At 47.1% G+C, this 19,404-nt stretch overlaps 1 protein-coding gene across 2 annotated transcripts in view; it reads right to left on the bottom strand.

The window, feature by feature from the left end:
• Positions 1-12,191: 12,191 nt before the first annotated feature.
• PPP2R1A (protein phosphatase 2 scaffold subunit Aalpha) overlaps positions 12,192-19,404 on the bottom strand; it is a 32,644-nt gene continuing 25,431 nt past the window's right edge. For both annotated transcript variants that reach the window (XM_068527930.1, XM_068527929.1), the window contains exons 10-15: positions 16,950-17,123; positions 16,617-16,677; positions 15,744-15,898; positions 14,762-14,904; positions 12,798-12,889; positions 12,192-12,642 (exon numbers count right to left, since the gene is read on the bottom strand). In XM_068527930.1, coding sequence (XP_068384031.1) covers positions 12,626-12,642; positions 12,798-12,889; positions 14,762-14,904; positions 15,744-15,898; positions 16,617-16,677; positions 16,950-17,123 — 642 coding nt within the window. In that variant the 3' untranslated portion in view covers positions 12,192-12,625. The remainder of the gene's footprint in view (positions 12,643-12,797; positions 12,890-14,761; positions 14,905-15,743; positions 15,899-16,616; positions 16,678-16,949; positions 17,124-19,404) is intronic.

The following is a 19,404-nucleotide window of genomic DNA, read 5'->3' as shown; positions in this document are numbered from 1 at the left end:
TGTATCAGCTTCTGTCCTAAATTATCTTTTCAAGGATTTTTTTTGTATAACAATCAGTTTCAGATAATGTCTGCAGTACCTCCTCCAGGGAGAAGGACAGATTAATTACTGGACCAACATAATAAAAATAGTGCCTTCCTCTGAGGCAAAATTTCGGCAGGTTTGTTGAGGACCAACTTTGAAATATTTGGATTTCTTAACCTTGACAACATCCTCACTTGTGATTTATCCACCTGGGCCTCTTTGTATCACCTCTGAGGAACTTGAGGTGGACAAGAACAAAGGCAAACATGAAGCTTCTGCTGTTTACTATGTCATGAATAATAAAATCTTCTTTCTCAGACCCCAGAGTCTCATGCCTTCTGACAGCATCCATGAAGTTGACAGGATAATTTGGTATCTTGCCAGTAGGGTAAAATCTAAGACATTTCTTCACACTCCTTAACAGTCATGATGATGAGGATGTGATGCCGAGAGAGACAAGGTTTTCTCAGAGAGAAAATTAAAGATCCTTCAGAATCCCAGTTAAGGGATAGGAGAATGCTTCCTAGAACAAGTGGAAATTTTCTCACCCAAGTTCTGGGCAACGTGAGAAAAGGAAAGTCCTTTTCAACAAATGATGCTGGGAAAATTGGATATCCACATGCAAAAGAAGGAGGTTGGACCCTTAACACCTCAAACAAAAATTAACTCAAAATGGATCAAAGACCTAAATGTAAGACCTAAGACAATAAAACTTTTAGAAGAAAACAAAGGGCAAAAGGTTCGTGACATTAGACTTGGCAATGATTTCTTTGGCTATGACACCAAAGGCACAGGTAACACAAACTGAACTTCACCGAATTTAAAAAGCTTTTGTGCATCAAAAGACAGAATCATCAGAGTAAAAAGACAATCCACCGAATAGGAGAAAATATTTGCAAGTCATATACCTGATAAGAGATTAATATCCAAAATACAGAGAGAACTCTTAAAACTCAAAAAAAAAAAACCAACCCAGAAATAACCCAATTTAAAAATTGGCAAAGGACGTGAATAGACATTTTTCCACAGAAGATATACAAATGAAAAATAAGCAAATGAAAAGATGCTCAACATCACTATTCATTAGGTGAATGCAAATCAAAAAATCAGAACTACAATGAAATACTACCTTATAGCCATTAGGATGGCTACTATCAAAATAATAGAAAACAACACCTGATGGCAAGAATGTGGAGAAACTGGAACCCTGTGCACTGTTGGTAGGAATGTAAGATGGCACAGCCGCTGGAAAACAGGATGGCAGCTCCTCAGAATATTAAAAATAAAATTACTATATGATGCAGCAATTCCACTTCTGGGTACCTATACAAAAGAATTGAAAGCAGGGTCTCAAAGAGATATTTGATAGCTAAAACATGGAAGCAACCGAACTGTCCGTCAACAGATGAACAGACAAGTGCGGTAGATACATAAAATGCAATATTATTCAGTCTTAAAAGAAAGGAAATTCTGCGATATAATACAACATGAACCTTGAGGATGTGAACATTAATAAAGGGAACCCCCACCAAGACGGTGTCGGGAGACCAGCAGGGGGAGCTCTCACACGCGTACCACTGGATCTCAATACAGATCCCAGCAGGAAGAGATGTTACCTTGCATCTCCAGCAGGAAGTGACGCTACTTTACTACCACCAGCAAGAGGAAGCAAGATTTTCTCATTGCCTAGCAACAGTTCAGCCAATGAGAGACTGTCACAACTCAATGAAAAACCACTGTACTTTGAACTCCCAGTTTCCGCCAATGGATTTTTTGTTTATAACAGCCCCTCCCAACTGCCCTTTCTCCTCTATAAAATTTTCCTCTTCTTTGCTTTACTGGACTCACACATGTGTTTCCTCACAGGTGCATGTCCCAAATTGTAATTCTTTGCAGCTCCTGCATAAACCCATTTTGCTGGTAAAACAACTGGCTGTTTTAGGTTAACAAGGGCATTATGCTAAGTGAAATAAACCAGTCGCAAAAGGACACATACTGTATGATTCCACTATGTGAGATACTTATAGTAGTCAAAATCATAGGAGACAGAAAGTATGAGTGGTGGTTTCCAGGGACCAGGGAAAGGGGGAAATGAGTTATTGTTTAATCGGTATAGAGTTTCAGTTTTACAAGATGAAATGAGTTACAGAGCTGAATGGTGGTGATGGCTGCACAACATTATGGATGTATTTCATACCACTGATCTGTACAATTTTTAATGGTTAAGATGGTAAATCTTATGAGTATTTTGCTACAATTTTAAAAATTGGAAAAAAAATCCAGGGACTTCTTCAAATGAGAAAATCTAATAAAGACCCAACCCCAGGATCTGGCTCAAGCAGCCCTTCTCCCTCAGTGTTTTAAACATCACATACCTGTGGGTGAGTGGGGTTACAGGCCTGGTAGAGCTGGATTTTCCCCACTCAGCCTCCAGGAGGGTAAAAGAAAAGTAGCTCCACATGTCACAAAATCAGAAACTAGACGTTTGAGTTGGCTAGACTCTGATTTCAGATGGATGGAGAGAAACATGTGACCCTGGTATTCTTCACGGTGAGTAGCTGCCCCCTGCCCCCAAGAGCTCCTTACTTTCCCAATGGAGGCTGAGGAGCTGGAATCTACTCCCCACCCTGTAGTTTAGCCTTAATGAAAATGAAGAGCGGTTCCCATTCTGCTGTCCCCCTACCCTGTGTGTATATACTCTAGAGTATTAGGAAAAATAGACCTTCCAGCTCCAAGTGTGGGGAAGCAGGGGAGCTATTAGGAACCCTGGTGTGGGCCTTGCTCAGCTCCCTGCCCCAAATGAAGAGTGTTGAGAGGTTACTGCCCTTCCCTTAATATCTCAACCTAGAGTCTGGGCACACAGTTCTGTGAGAAGGGTAATGACGCATGAGTATGTCTGTAGTAGCCCCAGCTATTTTACTGTTGAACACTGGCCAGAAGAAGAAGGAGCAGAGGGCAGGCCTTAAAAAACTGGAAGGGAAAGAAGACATGCTATTTGCAGGCTTGGGCAAGAAATCTCTTCATATTTTCGAGCAGCACTCAAGTATCTCTCCAGCCACTGGATGGAAATGGCTTCCAAGCTAGGGACACAGAAATTGACCCCTGACTTGGGCAAGTTCTCCCCATTCCCTCCCTTTACAAGGCAGCACCACTCCAAAGACATTCAGGGACAGGAACATTTTCCTAGAATCAGTGGCATTGTTGTTGTTGCAGTTTAGAAAATATAATCAGTGTCCAACAGAAGTAATTCTGGAAGGGTACTGAGTGGAGCTATCTATTTGGAGAGTTTTTTTTTTTATATGGATCCTGGGAAGAGCAGGTAAGGCCTAGAAACATGTCAGGGTCTGTCTTATGATGTTACTCTGTCTGGAAACAAAATGAACTTGACACTGACACCTCGCCTTCAGTGGCACTATGGGAACTAGGAGACTCTCCCTATGGAGATTACATGTCTGTCTTGTTGACTTCCTTGCAGTGTAAAGAAATCCTCCAGTAATGGTGGGAGTGTTCATGAGGTAACCACATGCTGCCGTAGTGAAAATGAAGCAGAGAGTAAGAAAGCAGCTGAGATAGAATGAGTAGGAAATGAATGAAGGGGGAGAAGAACAGCCAGCCTGGTGGGAATGAATGAAAACACCCCCATCATCTTCATCTTCACCACCCACCCATACACACAAACAGATCCAGGTCCCATATCCTTGTGGCTCAGGCATGAACTCTAGGCCACATTGATGCATCCCTGCAGAAATGTGCATGGAACTTGTCTTTAAGCACAAAGACGTCTGAGAGATGTTTTCAGGCCTGTCATCACCCATTTGGGAAGATGAACCCGGTGCCTTCCTTCCATCCATACTTGATGACAATATTTAGAATCTTGTCCTTCTTGTGAACAGTTTGCACATCAGGAACAAAGGGCCCCCTTGTGGCCCTTATCTGCTTGGGCAGCCATGGTAATTCTCCGAGGAGACACGTGCATTTCATGCACCACAGGTTGACCTCATGAGAACACAGTAACTCTAGGGCTCTGCTAGGACCTCTACTCAGACTATTGAAGTTAAAGCAGCCAAAGGTACCAAATGGCTCCTCAAACTCATCCACTTCTAGGTCATCTAGGTCGAAGCATTTGAAGGGCTGAATGGAGAAGCTGGTGGTTAAAAGGAAAAAAAAAAAAAAAATCCAGCCAAAGAAGTGGAGTCATCAAAAAAGGAGACAATGTTACTTTGGGGTGGGGGGTTCTCATGAATGGTGTTGTGGAAGAGGCCACTGGAGACAAGTGATGCACCACTGCTGATTTAAGCCTGCAGGGGACGAGACATCAGGGCCACGTAGCTCATTCCGGCTCCACCCCGGTCTCTTCACTCTGACCGGATCAAGGACTTGGAGCAGCAAATGTCAGCTCTTACAGAAACGGTCGGCTTACAGAGCAAGCAAAGCCTGTGGCCTGGGAGTGCTGCTCGTAACAATACACCTAATATCACACATTCATCATTTTATTTGATTCTCCCACCTTGAAGTTCATAAAAACCAAGTCACCCTCTAGGTGGAAAAGATAGGACTGGAGAACTCAGAGGATGGGCCCCCCGGGCCAGTGACCTTTTCCATGTACTCCATGGCTGAGGCACTTCTCAACAAATGAGAGTGGGTGGATTAGAAGGGCCGTGTGACTGACCTCAGGTCACACTGAGTGGGAAATTTCTTCAAAAAAAGACAAAAAGAAAAAAAGAGCCATAAAGAAATGTTAAGCTATACTCAGTAGACTATTAGTAAATCTGTCAGTCATTTTGGAACTATTACAAATATTTTATGTGCCTTCCTGATATACGGAATGTATAATTATATAACATATACTCTATTTATGATACTTATATATTTTATATAATTATATTTAATGTTTCCAAATATCCTAAAATGTAATTATAAGTATTATATAATTATATACATACCCTGCAATGTGAATAAAACAAATGATTATGTCAATGTCATTAAAAACTAAGATTTTCAGCATAAAAGACAAAAGAAGTACCATAAATATAAAATAAAACAGATCTGGGTTGTGATCAGACATTCTGCATTTCTAACAAGTTCCCAGGGGATGCCAAGGCTGTTGGTCCATTCCGCAGGCTCTGGGCTTCTCTGGTGGCACAGTGGTTAAGAATCCGCCTGCCAATGCAGGGGACACGGGTTTGAGCCCTGGTCCGGGAATATCCCACATGCCGCAGAGCAACTAAGCCCGTGTGCCACAACTACTGAGCCTGCGCTCTAGAGCCCGTGAGCCACAACTACTGAGCCCACGTGCCACAACTACTGAAGCCCACGCACCACAACTACTGAAGCCCACGCGCCTAGAGCCCGTGCTCCACAACAGAGTAGCCCCCACCTGCCACAACTAGAGAAAGCCCACGTGCAGCAACGAAGACCCAATGCAGCCAAAAATAAAATAAAAATAAATTTATTAAAAAAAAAGATTCTAGGGCTTCCCTGGTGGCGCAGTGGTTGAGAATCTGCCTGCCGATGCAGGGGACACGGGTTCGAGCCCTGGTCTGGGAAGATCCCACATGCCGCGGAGCAAATAGGCCCGTGCGCCACAACTGCTGAGCCTGCACGTCTGGAGCCTGTGCTCCACAACAAGAGAGGCCACGACAGTGAGAGGCCCGCGCACCCCGATGAAGAGTGGCCCCCGCTTGCCACAACTAGAGAAAGCCTTCGCACAGAAACGAAGACCCAACACAGCCAAAAATAAATAAATAAATAAATAATAATTAAAAAAAAAAAACCTAGCTTCAATTAAAAAAAAAAGATTCTAAGGTTCTTGTATTAACACGAGGAGGATAAAGGTTTTGATTGTTAGACTTTGACACGTTGGTTATGCGTGTGCTAATTTCTAGGGCAGCGGTCTCAGCTGGGAGGGATTTTGCCTCCTAGTGCATATATGCCATGTTGGAGACATTTCTGGCCATGGAGGAGGTGGGAGGTGTTACTGTTAGCTAGTGGAAGCTGGGGATGCCAATAAAGTTACTACAGCACAGCCCCTACAAGAAATTATCAGGCTGAAAATATCAACAGTACTCAGGTGGGGGAACACTGTTCTAGGGGACCCACTAAAAGAATAAAAACAGAATCTGTGGATTCCAAACTAGGAAGAGGGGAGAAATGAATTGGTAAAATAAATCCTAAGTCAATCCACAAAGAGGCAATGAGAAAAAGAAAAACAGAAGAGTAGAAGAAATAGAAAGCATAAAGGGAGGTGGCAGCTTTAGGTGCAAATATATTAGTTAAGTACATTAAATATAATTGGAACTAAATATCAGTTAACAAAGATCGTCAGACTGGATTTTCTAAAAATATGCCATTTACGATCGCTACATATAAAACCTAAGGCTGCAGAAAGTTTGAAAAAAGGATGGGAAAAGCATACCGTGCAAATACTAATCAAAAGAAAGCTGAAGGATCTATATTAGTATCAGAGAAATAAAACTTGATATGAAAAGGTCCTGCTCGATGTAAAGAAGTAATCTCATAATGATAAAAGACTGAATTCACCAAAATATAAAGTCTTCATTTTAAAATGCCTCTATAAACATGGCTTCAAAATACGTAAAGCAGAAATTTATAAAACTAATAGAAAGAGCAGGCAATTCTACAATTAAAGTGGGAGTTAAGCAATTTTCTTAGTATTAATTTGTTAAAAGCTAAATTTAGAAATGAATAGCAGGTCTGCCTACCACAAACAATAAACTTGGTCTTTTGGACCTTGCAGAATGTTGCTCACATCTGCTGACTCTACTCAATGACACAAAGAGAGTTACAACACTTGACCATATACCGGGCCCCGTAAGTCAGTCTCAGCTGTTATCAAAGGATTTTAAAAATATCAAACATATTCTCTAACTAGAGTGCAAAGAAGATAGAAATCGATAGCAAATATAAGGAAAGTCCTCTTCTAAACAGCACCTGAAAAAAAGTCATCCCTTGGTATATGTGGGTTAACCCCAGAACCCACCATGGATACCAAAATCCACCTATGCTCAAGCCCCTTATATAAAATGCCATAGTAATTGCACATAACCAACACACGCCCTCTTATATACTTTAAATCATCTCTAGATTACTTATAATGCCTAATGCAATGTAAACGCTATGTAAATAGTTGCCAGCATGCAGAGAGTTCAAGTTTTGGTGTTTGAAACTTTCTGGAATTTTTTTTTCCCCCCAAATATTCTCAACCCGAGGGTGCAGAGGGCCAACTGGAGTATAAATAACTTTGTGGAGAGGACAGAAGAAAATTCTGTTTTATTCTTACAAACCTACTTACCTAGACCGGGGTAGCCAGATAGGGCTTAGTGGTGACTGTTCTTCACTGAGATGTAATTCATGTATCACCAAATTTACCCTCTTATAGTGTACAATTACATGAGTTTTAGTATATTTACAAAGTTGTGAAGCCATCTCCACTAGTTCCAGGACATTCCATCACCCCCAAAAGAAGCCTGATACCCATTAAGGAGACACTTTCCATTGCCCACCACCCCCTACCCCGACCCTTCGACCTCAGCCACTTATCTACTTTGTCTCTATAGATCTGCCTATCTGGACATTTCATGTAAATGAAAGCTCACAATATATGGCCGCTTGTGTCTGGCTCCTTTCGCTTAGCATAATGGTTTTTTTTCCAGGTTCACCCATGTTGCAGCACATGTCAGTACTTCCGTCATTTTTATATAAGTAGTATCCATTATATGGATACACCCCCTTTTATTTGTCCATTCATCAGCTGATAGACACTTGAGTGGGCTCCACGTTTTGGCTCTTGTCAACAATGCTGTTAGCAGCATTCGTGTACAAGCTCTTATGTGGCCATGTTTCCAATTCTCTTGGGTATATACCTAGCAGTGGAACTGCTTGGTAATGTTTTCCAAAGTGGGTCCACCATTTTACATGCTCACCGGCAGTGCATGAGGGTTCCAATTATCTCCACATCCTCACCAAACACTTGTTATTGTCTGCAATAATACAAATGATTTTTGTGATCTTGTATCCTGCCATGTTGCTAAACATGTTTAGTAGCTCTTTTTTTTTTTTTTTAAGTGGACTCCTTAGGATTTCCTATATATAAGATCATGTCATCTGCAAACAGTTTGACTTATTCCTTTCCAATCTGCAAGCCTTTGCTTTTTCTTGACTAAATATTCTGGCTAGAACTTCCAGTACAATGTTGAGTAGAAGAGACAAGAGTGCCTTGTAAGTTCCTGATCTTACGTGGAAAGCACCCAGTCTTTCACCGTTAAGTATTATGTTAGCTGTGGGGTTTTGGAGACGTCTTTTATCATGTTAAGGAGGTTCCCCTCTATTCCTAGTTTGTTGAGTGTTTTTATCGCAAAAAGGTGTTGGATTTTGTCAAATGCTTTTTCTGCATCAACTGAGATGATTATGTGATTTTGTGTTTTATTCTACTAATGGTGTATTATGTTGATTTTTCTGATGTTAAACCTTGAATGCTTGCGATAGATTCCATTTGGTCATGGTGTATAATTTTTTTTAACGTGTTGCTGAATTCAGGTTGTATTTTGGAGCATTTTTGCATCTATGTTCTTAAGAGATAATGGTCTAGTAGATCTCTTTCATTTGGTGTTTTTGTCTGGTTTTAGGTATCAGGGCAATACTGGCCTCAAAATAAGCTGGGAAGTGTTTCCTCCCCTTCTATTTTTTGGAAGAGTTTGTGAAGAACTGGTATTACTTACTTAAATGTTTTGGTAGAATTCAGTAAAGCCATCTGGGTCTGGGCTTCTCTTTGTGGATGGTTTCTTTGATTACTAATTCAGTATATTCCATATATTCCAAACACAAGAACATTTCTGCTGGGCTTTATATTCCATAGAAAACGGATAAAACTCTACATAACGGTCTAAGTCAGGTTTTGTCACTAGAGCAGTTCAGGTCAGATCAGGTTTTGCCCCCTGACTCATTAAAAAGGATTTCCACAGCGTGCATCATGGCTAAGAGATCAGGACCCGTATTCCTGTAGTGCTACTAAGCCAGCCATGCCATGTCCCTCCTTGTCTAGCTTGTCAGGCCAGCTTCCTTCTTTGGCTGAGCTGAAGAGGCTCTCAAGCTACAAGAGGAAATCAAGGCATTTTCTTTCTTCTGGGAGATTTGTGGAGTTCTGGTCTGGTCGGTCGGTCGGTCGGTCGGTCGGTCAGTAAGGGCCCACATCACACACCCAACGCACTCTGGGTCTGTTCCCCCATCTGGGAAACACAGCTGGACAGGGAAGAACTGAAGGGGGTGGCTGGAGCGGGGATTCCTCCACACGGGAGGGCTGATGACAGGTATGTGCTGAGACTTCAGATATTCTGATGAGAGCCAAGGACAGCAGAGAGACCGGGCCTTCCTTCCGGCTGCTTCTTGTGTAACTTCTTGTGGGTTTGAAAAGGAGAAGTGGCGTCAGGTCCACCTCCTCAATCTCTCTGCCCTCTGTCCTCAACCACAGCCCAGATGAGGTCCTCAGCCTCCAGGACCACCATCCCAGCCTCTTCCCTGGCCTCCTGGCCTTGTCTGACCCCAGAAGGATCTCCCCAAGTCTTACTGGGCCCCGTCCCTCAGGGCCAAGTTCAAGCCCTGCACCCTGCTATTCAGAGGCTCCTCGGGATCTGGCCCCTACATACGCCTCCATGCTCCCTGGGTAACTCCGTCTCACTTCCCCACTCTCCATACTGAATTCCTTGTTTCCCTGATGAGGGAGGAGCAGGGCAAGCTTTCCAGGTAGAGGTTCATGTTGCAGGCAAAAGGTTGGAGATGCTGAAGCATGTGTGGGTTTGCAGGAGCCAAGAATGTTTGCCAGGGAGTGGTGGGTGGCGAGACTGGGAAGATCTGAATCCTGGGTGCCAAGGAGACTGCAACCTTCCCTTTACTCCCCTAATGCAGGTGCCACCAAGTCCCAATCTGTCTCCTATGGAATCCTCCTGTTACCCTCGTCACCTGCCACCTCCCCAACTCCACCTGCTCCAGCTTAGACCAGAATCCTCCTGGATCTCTTAGCCTCAAGTCTCCCCCACTTCAATTCTGAGGCTGTCACTCCTTTGCCAAAACAAGTCACGTGGCCAAGCCCAGAGCCAGTGTGGGAGGGGACCACTCAAGATGTGAGTCCTGGAGTGTGGTCCACTGGAGGCTGCCCATGTAACAGTCCTACCACGTGTGGTCCAGAGACATCTTAGCTCCGCTGCTGACGTGCGGACGCATCAACAGCATAGAGAGATGAGGCTGACTCCAGGGCACAGAGTATTCTGGAGCAAGCTGAAGACTGGAGCTTTACCCTGGAAGGCAGAAGCAACCACAGGGGTTCTGGCAATGAAGAAGTCATCTTGAACACTGCAGCCCCAGCAGACACCACACAGGGCAGAGGAACCTCCCAACTGAGCCAAGCCCAGGCCACAGAACTATGAGGAATGACACCTTTCATTGCTTTAAGTCACTAAGTTTGGGGGGTTGGGTTGTCGTGCAGTAAAATGTTAAGTGGGACACCATAGTCACTCATCTGAACATTCCTCCAACCATTACCGGCAGGTTGATGACTAAGCTTGAACATTCAACATCATGCTGCAAGTGATTATTACACTGCCTGCCTCCCCACCTCGTGAATTCTTCACTCGTTCAGCCCTTCAAATATTTATACCCCAGGAAAGGTACATTTGCGTTGGGTGGGGTGGGGGGACTGCGTTTAACCACAGGCCCTGCCCTTAGGAGATGAAGGTGAGCTAATCACAGGAGGAACAGAGTCCCTTTCACCCTCACCCCCCAGGGTTCGATTTGGTCTAACAAACAGTAGGGACTCAGTAACATGAGGACTGAGCTGGTGCAAGCGCCTTGCCACCCAACGCCAACTTCCCCTCCACCCTGCGGAGCCAGATCTCACTTGGGTATCACGTCCTCTGTGAAACCTTACACGCACCACCATCCACTACGTCTGCGGCTCCTCTCTCCGGGGCTCTTTGGCCCCCGCACCAGTTAGAACTCGGGTGACCTGCAAGCGATGAAACCCCAAACAGTCACTTAAACAGTTTAACTCTCCCAGGCGACTGGTAACTTGTGTGGGTCTCGACAGCATCAGGAACCCAGGCTCCGCCTATCTTGTTCTGCTGCCTTGCTGGGCCCACACGTCTAAGATCACTTCCTGGCCTGGGGTGGCTGCTCCCATTCCGGCCATCTGTTCCACATTCCAGAGCACAGGAAGCAGGAAAGGAGGGGGAGCGTATCTCCTCCCCGCTTAGGAACACTTCCTAAGAGCTGCACATACCACTTTGTTCACATATTACTGGCTAGATTTTAGTCGCAAGGCCACACCAAATTTCAAGAGACCCTGGGAAAATGCCTTGAATCCAGGCAGTCCTGTGCCCAGCTGAAAATCAGGGTGTCCATCTTAGCAAAGAAACAGGCGGACAGATGTTGTGGGATAACTGGCCCTGTGCAGCCACAGCCCCCGGCCCGCTCCCTGTCACAGCCTTGACTATCCTGAGACCTCCCCACCACAGGGGCTTCTCCAGCAAGCTACAGCCCCCCTGACCGACTCCTCTCATGCCCCCCCGAGTCAGTGTGCACCTTACGTGCATTAACTCATCGAGTCTTCACACCCGGCCCCTCAGTCTGGTTCTGCTGTTACCCCCACTGAGTTCCGAAAGACTGGGCCACCTACTCAAGGCCACACGGCCGTCAAGTGGAGGAACCAGGGTCTGGAGGCCACACGGCCATCAAGTGAAGGAACCGGGACTTGGATGCCACACGGCCATCAAGTGGAGGAACCGGGATCTGGATGCCACACGGCCATCAAGTGGAGGAACCGGGACTTGGATGCCACACGGCCATCAAGTGGAGGAACCGGGACCTGGATGCAAGCAGTCTGGCTCCAAGGCACCTGCTGTTAACCACCACATACTCAGCCAACGTCCGTGAAACTGCACTGCACCGCAGGACTGTGCTGGCCAGAGACACCTCGTGGACCCTCTACCCCGTGGGCCAGCTGCACTCCCATTGGCTTCCCAGAGAATCCTCCTCACTCGCAGGACACTGGGCTGTGCGAGCCCAGTAATCAGGTCCTCCCCAGAGAGAAGGGCAAGACAGTGGCGCTGAGGTGGTGCCCTCTTCTCCATGCTAGTGACTAAGACCAGAGGACCAGCTATTTCTAGACCTTTATTTCTCTGTGAAAAGGGGAAAAAAAGGAATAAAAACGACACAGTTGACACAAAAAAAACCACCGAGGGGAAGGAAGAGAGGTGGAGAAGTAGATGGCGGAGGGGGTCCCCATTACAGCAGCAGGAGCCAGCGACCTGGGATGCTCACATCTCTCCCCCAGCGTGGGCGGGAGTGGCCCCTTCCTCCCAAGGTCTCTGCCCTGTCCCACCTTGCGCTCCGCTCAGCCCCTCGGGAGGTGGACGGTGAGAAGTCAGATTCCCAGGCTGGGGAGGCGAGGACCCGTGCTGGGGGAGGGGCCTGGGGTCAGACCATGCACAGGGAGTGACAGCCAAAGGCCCCCCAATGTCTCCCTGAGGGAGGGACTTGGGGGGGGGGGGAGGGTGGACACCAGAGGCCGACGTTGGCTCCTCTTCCAGCATCAGGCGAGAGACAGAACTGGGGGAACAGGAACAGTTGGCAGTCAGAACAGCAGGCAGCCCTCTGCCCACAGCTGCTCCTGCGTCTCCCCGCCTGGAGCGGCTGCCCCCAGGCCTAGCGCCGTCCTTGCAGACCACCCTGCCGCTGGGGTCCCGGAGTTCTCAATGCCTTACCGGTCAGAGCCTCTTGGGCAAAGTACTTGACGTCCACGTCCTGGTCCTGGGTCAGCTTCTCTAGGATGGGCTTGACTTCGCTCTGCAGTGTGCTGGGAGGAGCAGAGGAGGGCACGGGGTCAGCCAGGTGGGGCCGGGGGCACAAGGTGTGCACATAGACAGACACACAAGTGAATTAAGAGTCTCAGGGGCCAGAGAAACAATTCCTTTGAAGGTTGGAAGTCTGACAAACCAGGACAGAGGCCTCTGGGGCCCAGAACAGGTACAGGGAGGTCAGACAATGTGGAAAAGTGGAATCCAGAACCCACAAGTCTCTGAGCCTTGGCAATCGGATGCCTTCCATTCATTTAACGTATTTATTGAGGCCTACTGCGTGATAGGTGTGAACAGTGGAAAATCCAACCCTCTTGATTCTCACCCATGTGGAGCTTGGGCTGGGAGGAAGACACAGACCAAACTGATGATGAGTAACAGGAGAGGCAAGTGCCACAAGGAAGGGACTTGGCCCTACAGGAGCCCAGGGAGGTAAGGGGCCCAGGGAAATGCATCTGCACCGACACTCAGTTGTTTGGGGAAACGAAGGTGGACTTCAGAGAGAAACTAAAGGTACGAAGCTGTGTCGTGGACAGAGACAGAAGTCAGAGGTGCAGGTGTCACATGTCCCCTCCAGTTCACAGAGCTCCCCCTCCCCCCCAATATAACCACTATTCTCATTTCCATCACCTACATGCCCCTTTCTCCATTTTTGAAGTTGATATGAATGGAATCCCAGGATAGGTTTTCTTGGGCCTGGCTTCTCACACAGGTGAGTCTCTGAGAGTCACCTAGGTTGCTGCATACAGCAGGAAGGAGTCTTTTTATTGCTAAATACAGTCTCCTACCATATGAATAAACCACAACTTATCCACTATTCTGTCGATGGGCACTTGCGCTGTTTCCACTTCATGGCTAATATGAATAAAGCTACCATGAACATTCTTTTGTTAGAAACAAGCACTCCTTTCTCTTGGATATACACCCGGGAGAGGATACACCCGGGAGAGGATACACCCAGGAGAGGACACGCCAGCTCATGGGGTGTACGTCTCATTAGCTTCACTCAGCTCCACCAATTTTCAATGATTAGGCCCATTTATTATTTACAGCCCCACCGGCAAGATATGAGAGTTCCAGCCGTCTACCAACACCAGAGAGTTCTTCACCAACACTTGCGCCACTGAGCTTTTTTAGTTTAGCCATTCTGACATAGCGATCCATTTCCCCCACTGAACTGCAGTAGCAGCGGCTGTGGTATACACGAGGGTCTGTTTCTGTGCCCTCAATTCTGTGCCATTGAGCTATTTGAATATTATTGTGCCAACACCTCACTTTTTAATTACTGTGGCATCATAGTTAAGTCTTGGTGTCTGGTAGGATAAGCCTTCCAACTCTGTTATTCTTTAGGATCACCTTGCTTATTCCAGATCTTTGCATTTTCACGTTAATTCCAGAATCTACTTGTCAATTTTTCAACAAAGAACCTGCTGAGATCAACTGAGATTATACTAAACTTATGAGTCTGGGGAACCATCCCATCCATGAATATTATGTACGTCTTCTTTAATTTCTCAAAGCAACATTTCATAGTTTTCACTAGAGGTATTACACATCTTCCATTAAATTTATTACTTGGTATTTGATGGTTTTGGTGCAATTGTAAATTACACACACACACACATTTGTTAATTTTATTTTCTAATGATTTGTTGCTATTATATAGAACTGCCACCTTCTCACCCCCTCCCACTATGTGAGGCAGGTCATGTGAATTCTCATTCTACATTTGAAGAAACTAAGACCTCGAGGTCACAGAGCAAGCAAACAGCAGTGCTGGGCCTCAAACCCTAAGCTCTACCTTCAAAAGTCAAAGATTAAGATGCCCCAAACCAGCGCTGCTGGTGTGTGAAGGAGGGCCCAGGCCTCACCTGTTGTCCAGGATGGGCCCTATCTTCTGTAGGGACTTGGCCACGTTGAAGCGGACATTGGCGACGGGGTCCCCAGCCATACGCAGCACCGTGGGCAGCATGTGCTTGGTGGTGATGTCCTGCCCACAGACCTCGGACAGCACCTGGAGGTCGGTGGGCAGCAGAGGGTGACCACCCAAAGTTCACGGCTAACTCCCATCTCTCTCCCTTTCTGACCAGGCCACCCTGGTGAGCGTCAGGCCAGAGGGCGAAGCTGAGCAACAGGGGGAGCCCTGAGCCCAGATTCGCCCACGCTCAGGGTAGTTTATGCTCTGGAAGCTCCCATTTCCCCTAACACCCTCCTAACACCACCGTCTCCCTGCCCTGCAAACTCCCAGCCCACACTGTCCCATCCCGTCTCCCCACCCTCAGACTCCCCTTCATCCTCTTGGGATGGGACTTGATTCCTGACCCCTGGGATCCCTTCCTTAGTGCAGTGGTCTCCAAAGTGAGGCATGGGAAGAAATTATCAGAACACTTAGTTATGTTAGTTTTGAAATCCTACCCTTTAATTTCTAGTTATGTGTATGGTTTATTTAAGTGATTAAATATAGCTAATATATGGCAGAGCTAGAATTAAAAAGCAGATCTGATTCTATAAACTGCACATTGAACCACTGTATCATAAATAGATATATACACATTTTGTGGGGAAGGAGAGGGTGCTCAGAAAGGTTTGGCAATCACTGTTCCGAGAGGCCACGTCTCCCTAGTCCTGGGCCTCCCACAACGCAGGTCCCCATCCCCAGAGGCCCTGTGACTCTGACTGGGGAGACCCAACCTCTGGCCTGCAGTCCCCCAAGGACTCACCCCTGCAACCCCAGATCCCATCACTTCCCCACCCCCAAGCCAGGTTTCTCCCCTGAGGACACTCTGCCATTCCTCCTCTCCTAGGTACTCGCCATCCCTCAGGGACAGGCCGGAGGCAGGTGGGCGTGCTCACATTGATGCAGAAGAGCGTAGTCATGCGGTGCAGGTAGTTGGGGTCCCCAGACATGGCCAAGACCTTGGGGATGATAGTAGCATGGGCCCACTCCTTCCCAAACTTCTCCACCAGTTTCTTCAGGTTGCTGGTGGCCGCCTCGCGAATGGCATAGACTGCAGAAGGATGAGGGGCGGGGGGTGGTGATTCAGAGGTGAAGGACTGACTCGGGTGGGGAGTCGCAGTCACACTTACTGCCTACTGAGCAGCCCTAGGTACCGGGCCACGTACGAACCAAGAAACTCCAAGAGAAAGAAAGGGCTTGCTGTGTGCTAAATGTAGGGTTTTCTTTCCACGCAGTACCTCCTCCTCAAGAGCTCCGAGATACAGACGGGCAGACTGAGGCTCTGAGAAGGGATTTGCCCAAGCAAATGATCTGGTACTTAGCACATGGAATGGAGCCTGCCTGTTACAGAAAAATGTTAACTTTTATTTTTGCCACTCTTAGTGAAAACAATGAGCAGTTCTCACAACGGCCTTGAAAGACTGGGATGAGAAGTCCCATGTTTCACAGAATGAGCGTGGGCTGAAAGACGGCAAGTGACTTGCTTAAGCTTCGACAGCCAGGAGGTGGGATTCAAACCCAGGCTGTCTGCTTGGTGGCCCTAGGACTCTCGACTGTAGCAGGCAGCTGCTGGGTGACCTGTTATGTCCGCCTCCTACCCCTGCACTTCTCTGGGACTCCAAAAAGCAAGGGAGCTGGTCCACGTGAGCAACTGACAGCATGCGAGAGTGACTCTAGCCTCCCCCACTCCCCCCACCTGCCCCAGACAATCCACCCCTGCATCCTTCCTGGAGCCCCAATCTCCTCCCAGAGATACCAGAAGTACTCACCATGATCGACAAGCCAGGCCATGCACAAGGAGTTGAGTTTCTCGTCAAAGAACTCCACCCCCTGCAGAAGACAAGGAAGTATGGGATCACGGGAGACTGGGTAGTTTCCAGCAAACCTCAGGGAAACCACAGCCACCCCAAGCAGCCGGGACACTGCTCAGCTTCACCTGAGGGGCTTTTTTCTCTCCCCTCTCTCATTTAATTCTATCCATCTTATAAGGCCCTATTTCCCCTGTGTACCTTCCTCCGACTCCCCGGACAGTCCTCACGGCCCCCGGGTCCACCGTCCACCCTCCCAGGGCAGCGTGCCTGGCACCAGGCCTCCGCGCTCACCAGCTGTCCAGCCAGCAGAGGCATGTACTCAATGATGGCCAGCCGCACTCGCCACTTGGCGTCCTCAGCCAGCTCCACAATGGCGGGAAGCAGGGACTGGGACAGCTGCCGGATGCCGATCACCTCGTTCACGCAGTCCAGGTTGGAGATGATGTTCAGCCGCACCTCCGGGCACTGAGGAGAGGAGAGGAGGGTTCTCAGAGAAGGCAATGCACACAGAGCCCAGGGCAGGGCGAGCAGAGCTCAACCACACCAACCTCGTATAATAAACATCTCTGCAGGGCAGACTACCACTGCCCAAGCCCAGCTCGCCACCCTGGGGACACATTAAAAGCACACACAAAGCAAGCAACATGGATGGAACAGCTTTTCAAATCTCATCATAGCAGCAGAAAAAATGTTTAGTCCTTCTGAAGAATCTGCAGGAACCACAGTGCAAAAACATGGTACCCTGGGAAAAACAGACAAGATAATAATCCCAGCTCTGCCGTTTGCTAGCTGGGAGCCCTTTGGCAAGGGACTTAACGGTTCTGGGTATCAATCTGTGACACGGAAACGGCCATCTAATCCCAAAGGGTGGTTGAGGCTACTGAACGGCCTGATCCACAAAGGGCCTGGCACGTGGGAGTTCAGTACTTTTATCATTTCTGTTACTTTTACTCTTTCTGCTAGTCTTTGAGCTCTGCAAGGAGCACATCTCATTTATCCGTATGTCTCCAGTACCCAGCAGAGTTTCTGGACCATAGTAGGTGCTCAATACATCAGCTGAAAGAAAAAAATGAAGGAATAAAGAAATATTTTTGAACCACTAGGTGACTACCAATATTATGAGCTCTGACTTACAACATGTGCACATATGCAGGTATCCCCCACTTTTCGAAAGTTCGCTTTACACCACTTTGAGTTTATGAAAGACCTACACTGGTGCCTGCTTTTGCTAACCAAAAGACACCCAAAGAGAATTTTTGCTTTTATGAGAGGAAAAAACTGCTTCTTTGCTCTACACCATTTCGACTTATAAGAGCGACTTCATAAGAACGCGCTACCTTAGGATAGAAGGGAAATCTGTGCCCCCATCTGCTTCTAAAAACCTTTGAAGCAACTTTTAAGAAAAGGCACATAAACACAATTAATTCCTTGTCCAACATCATATATTCCTGGATGGCAGACACCACAGTTAGTTTTTTCTATGTCTCCCTCTGGGAGCTGTGGGGTAAGGAAGCAAGCACTGAAATGAACCAGTGAACCAGATAAGCAAGTGTGCAGTAAAGGCTTAACTGGACAGGTCTAGGCTGTTCAAACTCGGCACATTCCAAAGGACTGGCCCTTGACCAGCCCCTGGGAGACGATCTCTAAGCACCTGGAATATCCAACCTGATAAAGGGTCTTTGTTTACCCGGGGGCCTTGGGCCATGCCAGAGAGAGTACGCTAATAATGTGATTTATGGTGAGGACCTTGGGCCATGTGGCATCAGCTTGACCTCTACAGGGGCTGGAGACAGAGTAACCTAAGGTCAGCCATGCGAACGGCTCCATTCCATGCCTACGTGACCAAGCCCCAACAAAAACCCTGGAAACCACGGCTCGGCGGGCTTCCCTAGTTGGCAGTCTCCTCACGTGCCGTCACTCGCTGGGGCTGGGAGAATTAAACGCGCTACGCGTAACTCCACTGGGAGAAGATAACTGGAAGCTGGCGCCTGGTCTCATGCACCGTCTTCCTTTGCTGATATTAATCTGTATCCTTTCCCTGTAATCAACAGTGACCATGAGCATAACAGCTTTTCTGAGTTCCGAAGGTTGTTCAGGCAAATCACTGGAGCTAAGGGTGGCCATGGGGACTAAGACCCAGCAAGCAATGAAGAAGAGTAATGGCAACCGCTGAAAAGACAAGACAGCCTCAGCTGCTGGCTCCAAAGTGAGATTTCCCAAAAGGCCTCTCCAACAAATCCTTTGAGAAAAGCACGTAAGTCCCGCTTTTCAAAAATAATAGAGTCTCCTTTAGGAATGAAAGACAGCCAATTTCCTACTACCTAGTCTAAGAGCTGAAGAAGACTCTCAGAGCCAACACAACTTCCCTCCCCTTCACTGGATTAATGTGTTTCTTCCTAAAGCCAAGGATACTCAGGGAGACAGGGAGAGGGAAGGAACTGTCCCAGGGCTCATCAACTTGTTAGTTTCACTCTTTTTCTGTTACATTCGTTTGAATCTTCCACTAGATACAGCTGCTGCAAATGTTCATGAAACACTGTTTACATAAATAACATAAATGATTTAATTTTAAGCTTACTTATTTTTTCTTAAAAATCCTATGATTATAAATCCTATGATTATAAAAGCCTCAACTGTCATAACTGGGGGAGGGGTGTGCACAGCAGGGGACTCACATGTGAAGAAATGAACTGTTACAATGTCCCCTCCAACTTCCTAGTGCACTGCATACGTGTGCCCTGTGTGT

This window comes from Eschrichtius robustus, chromosome 19, assembly GCF_028021215.1.
Source record: "Eschrichtius robustus isolate mEscRob2 chromosome 19, mEscRob2.pri, whole genome shotgun sequence".
NCBI classification, from domain to species: Eukaryota; Metazoa; Chordata; class Mammalia; order Artiodactyla; family Eschrichtiidae; genus Eschrichtius; species Eschrichtius robustus.
This window is presented reverse-complemented; position numbering and strand designations above follow the sequence as displayed.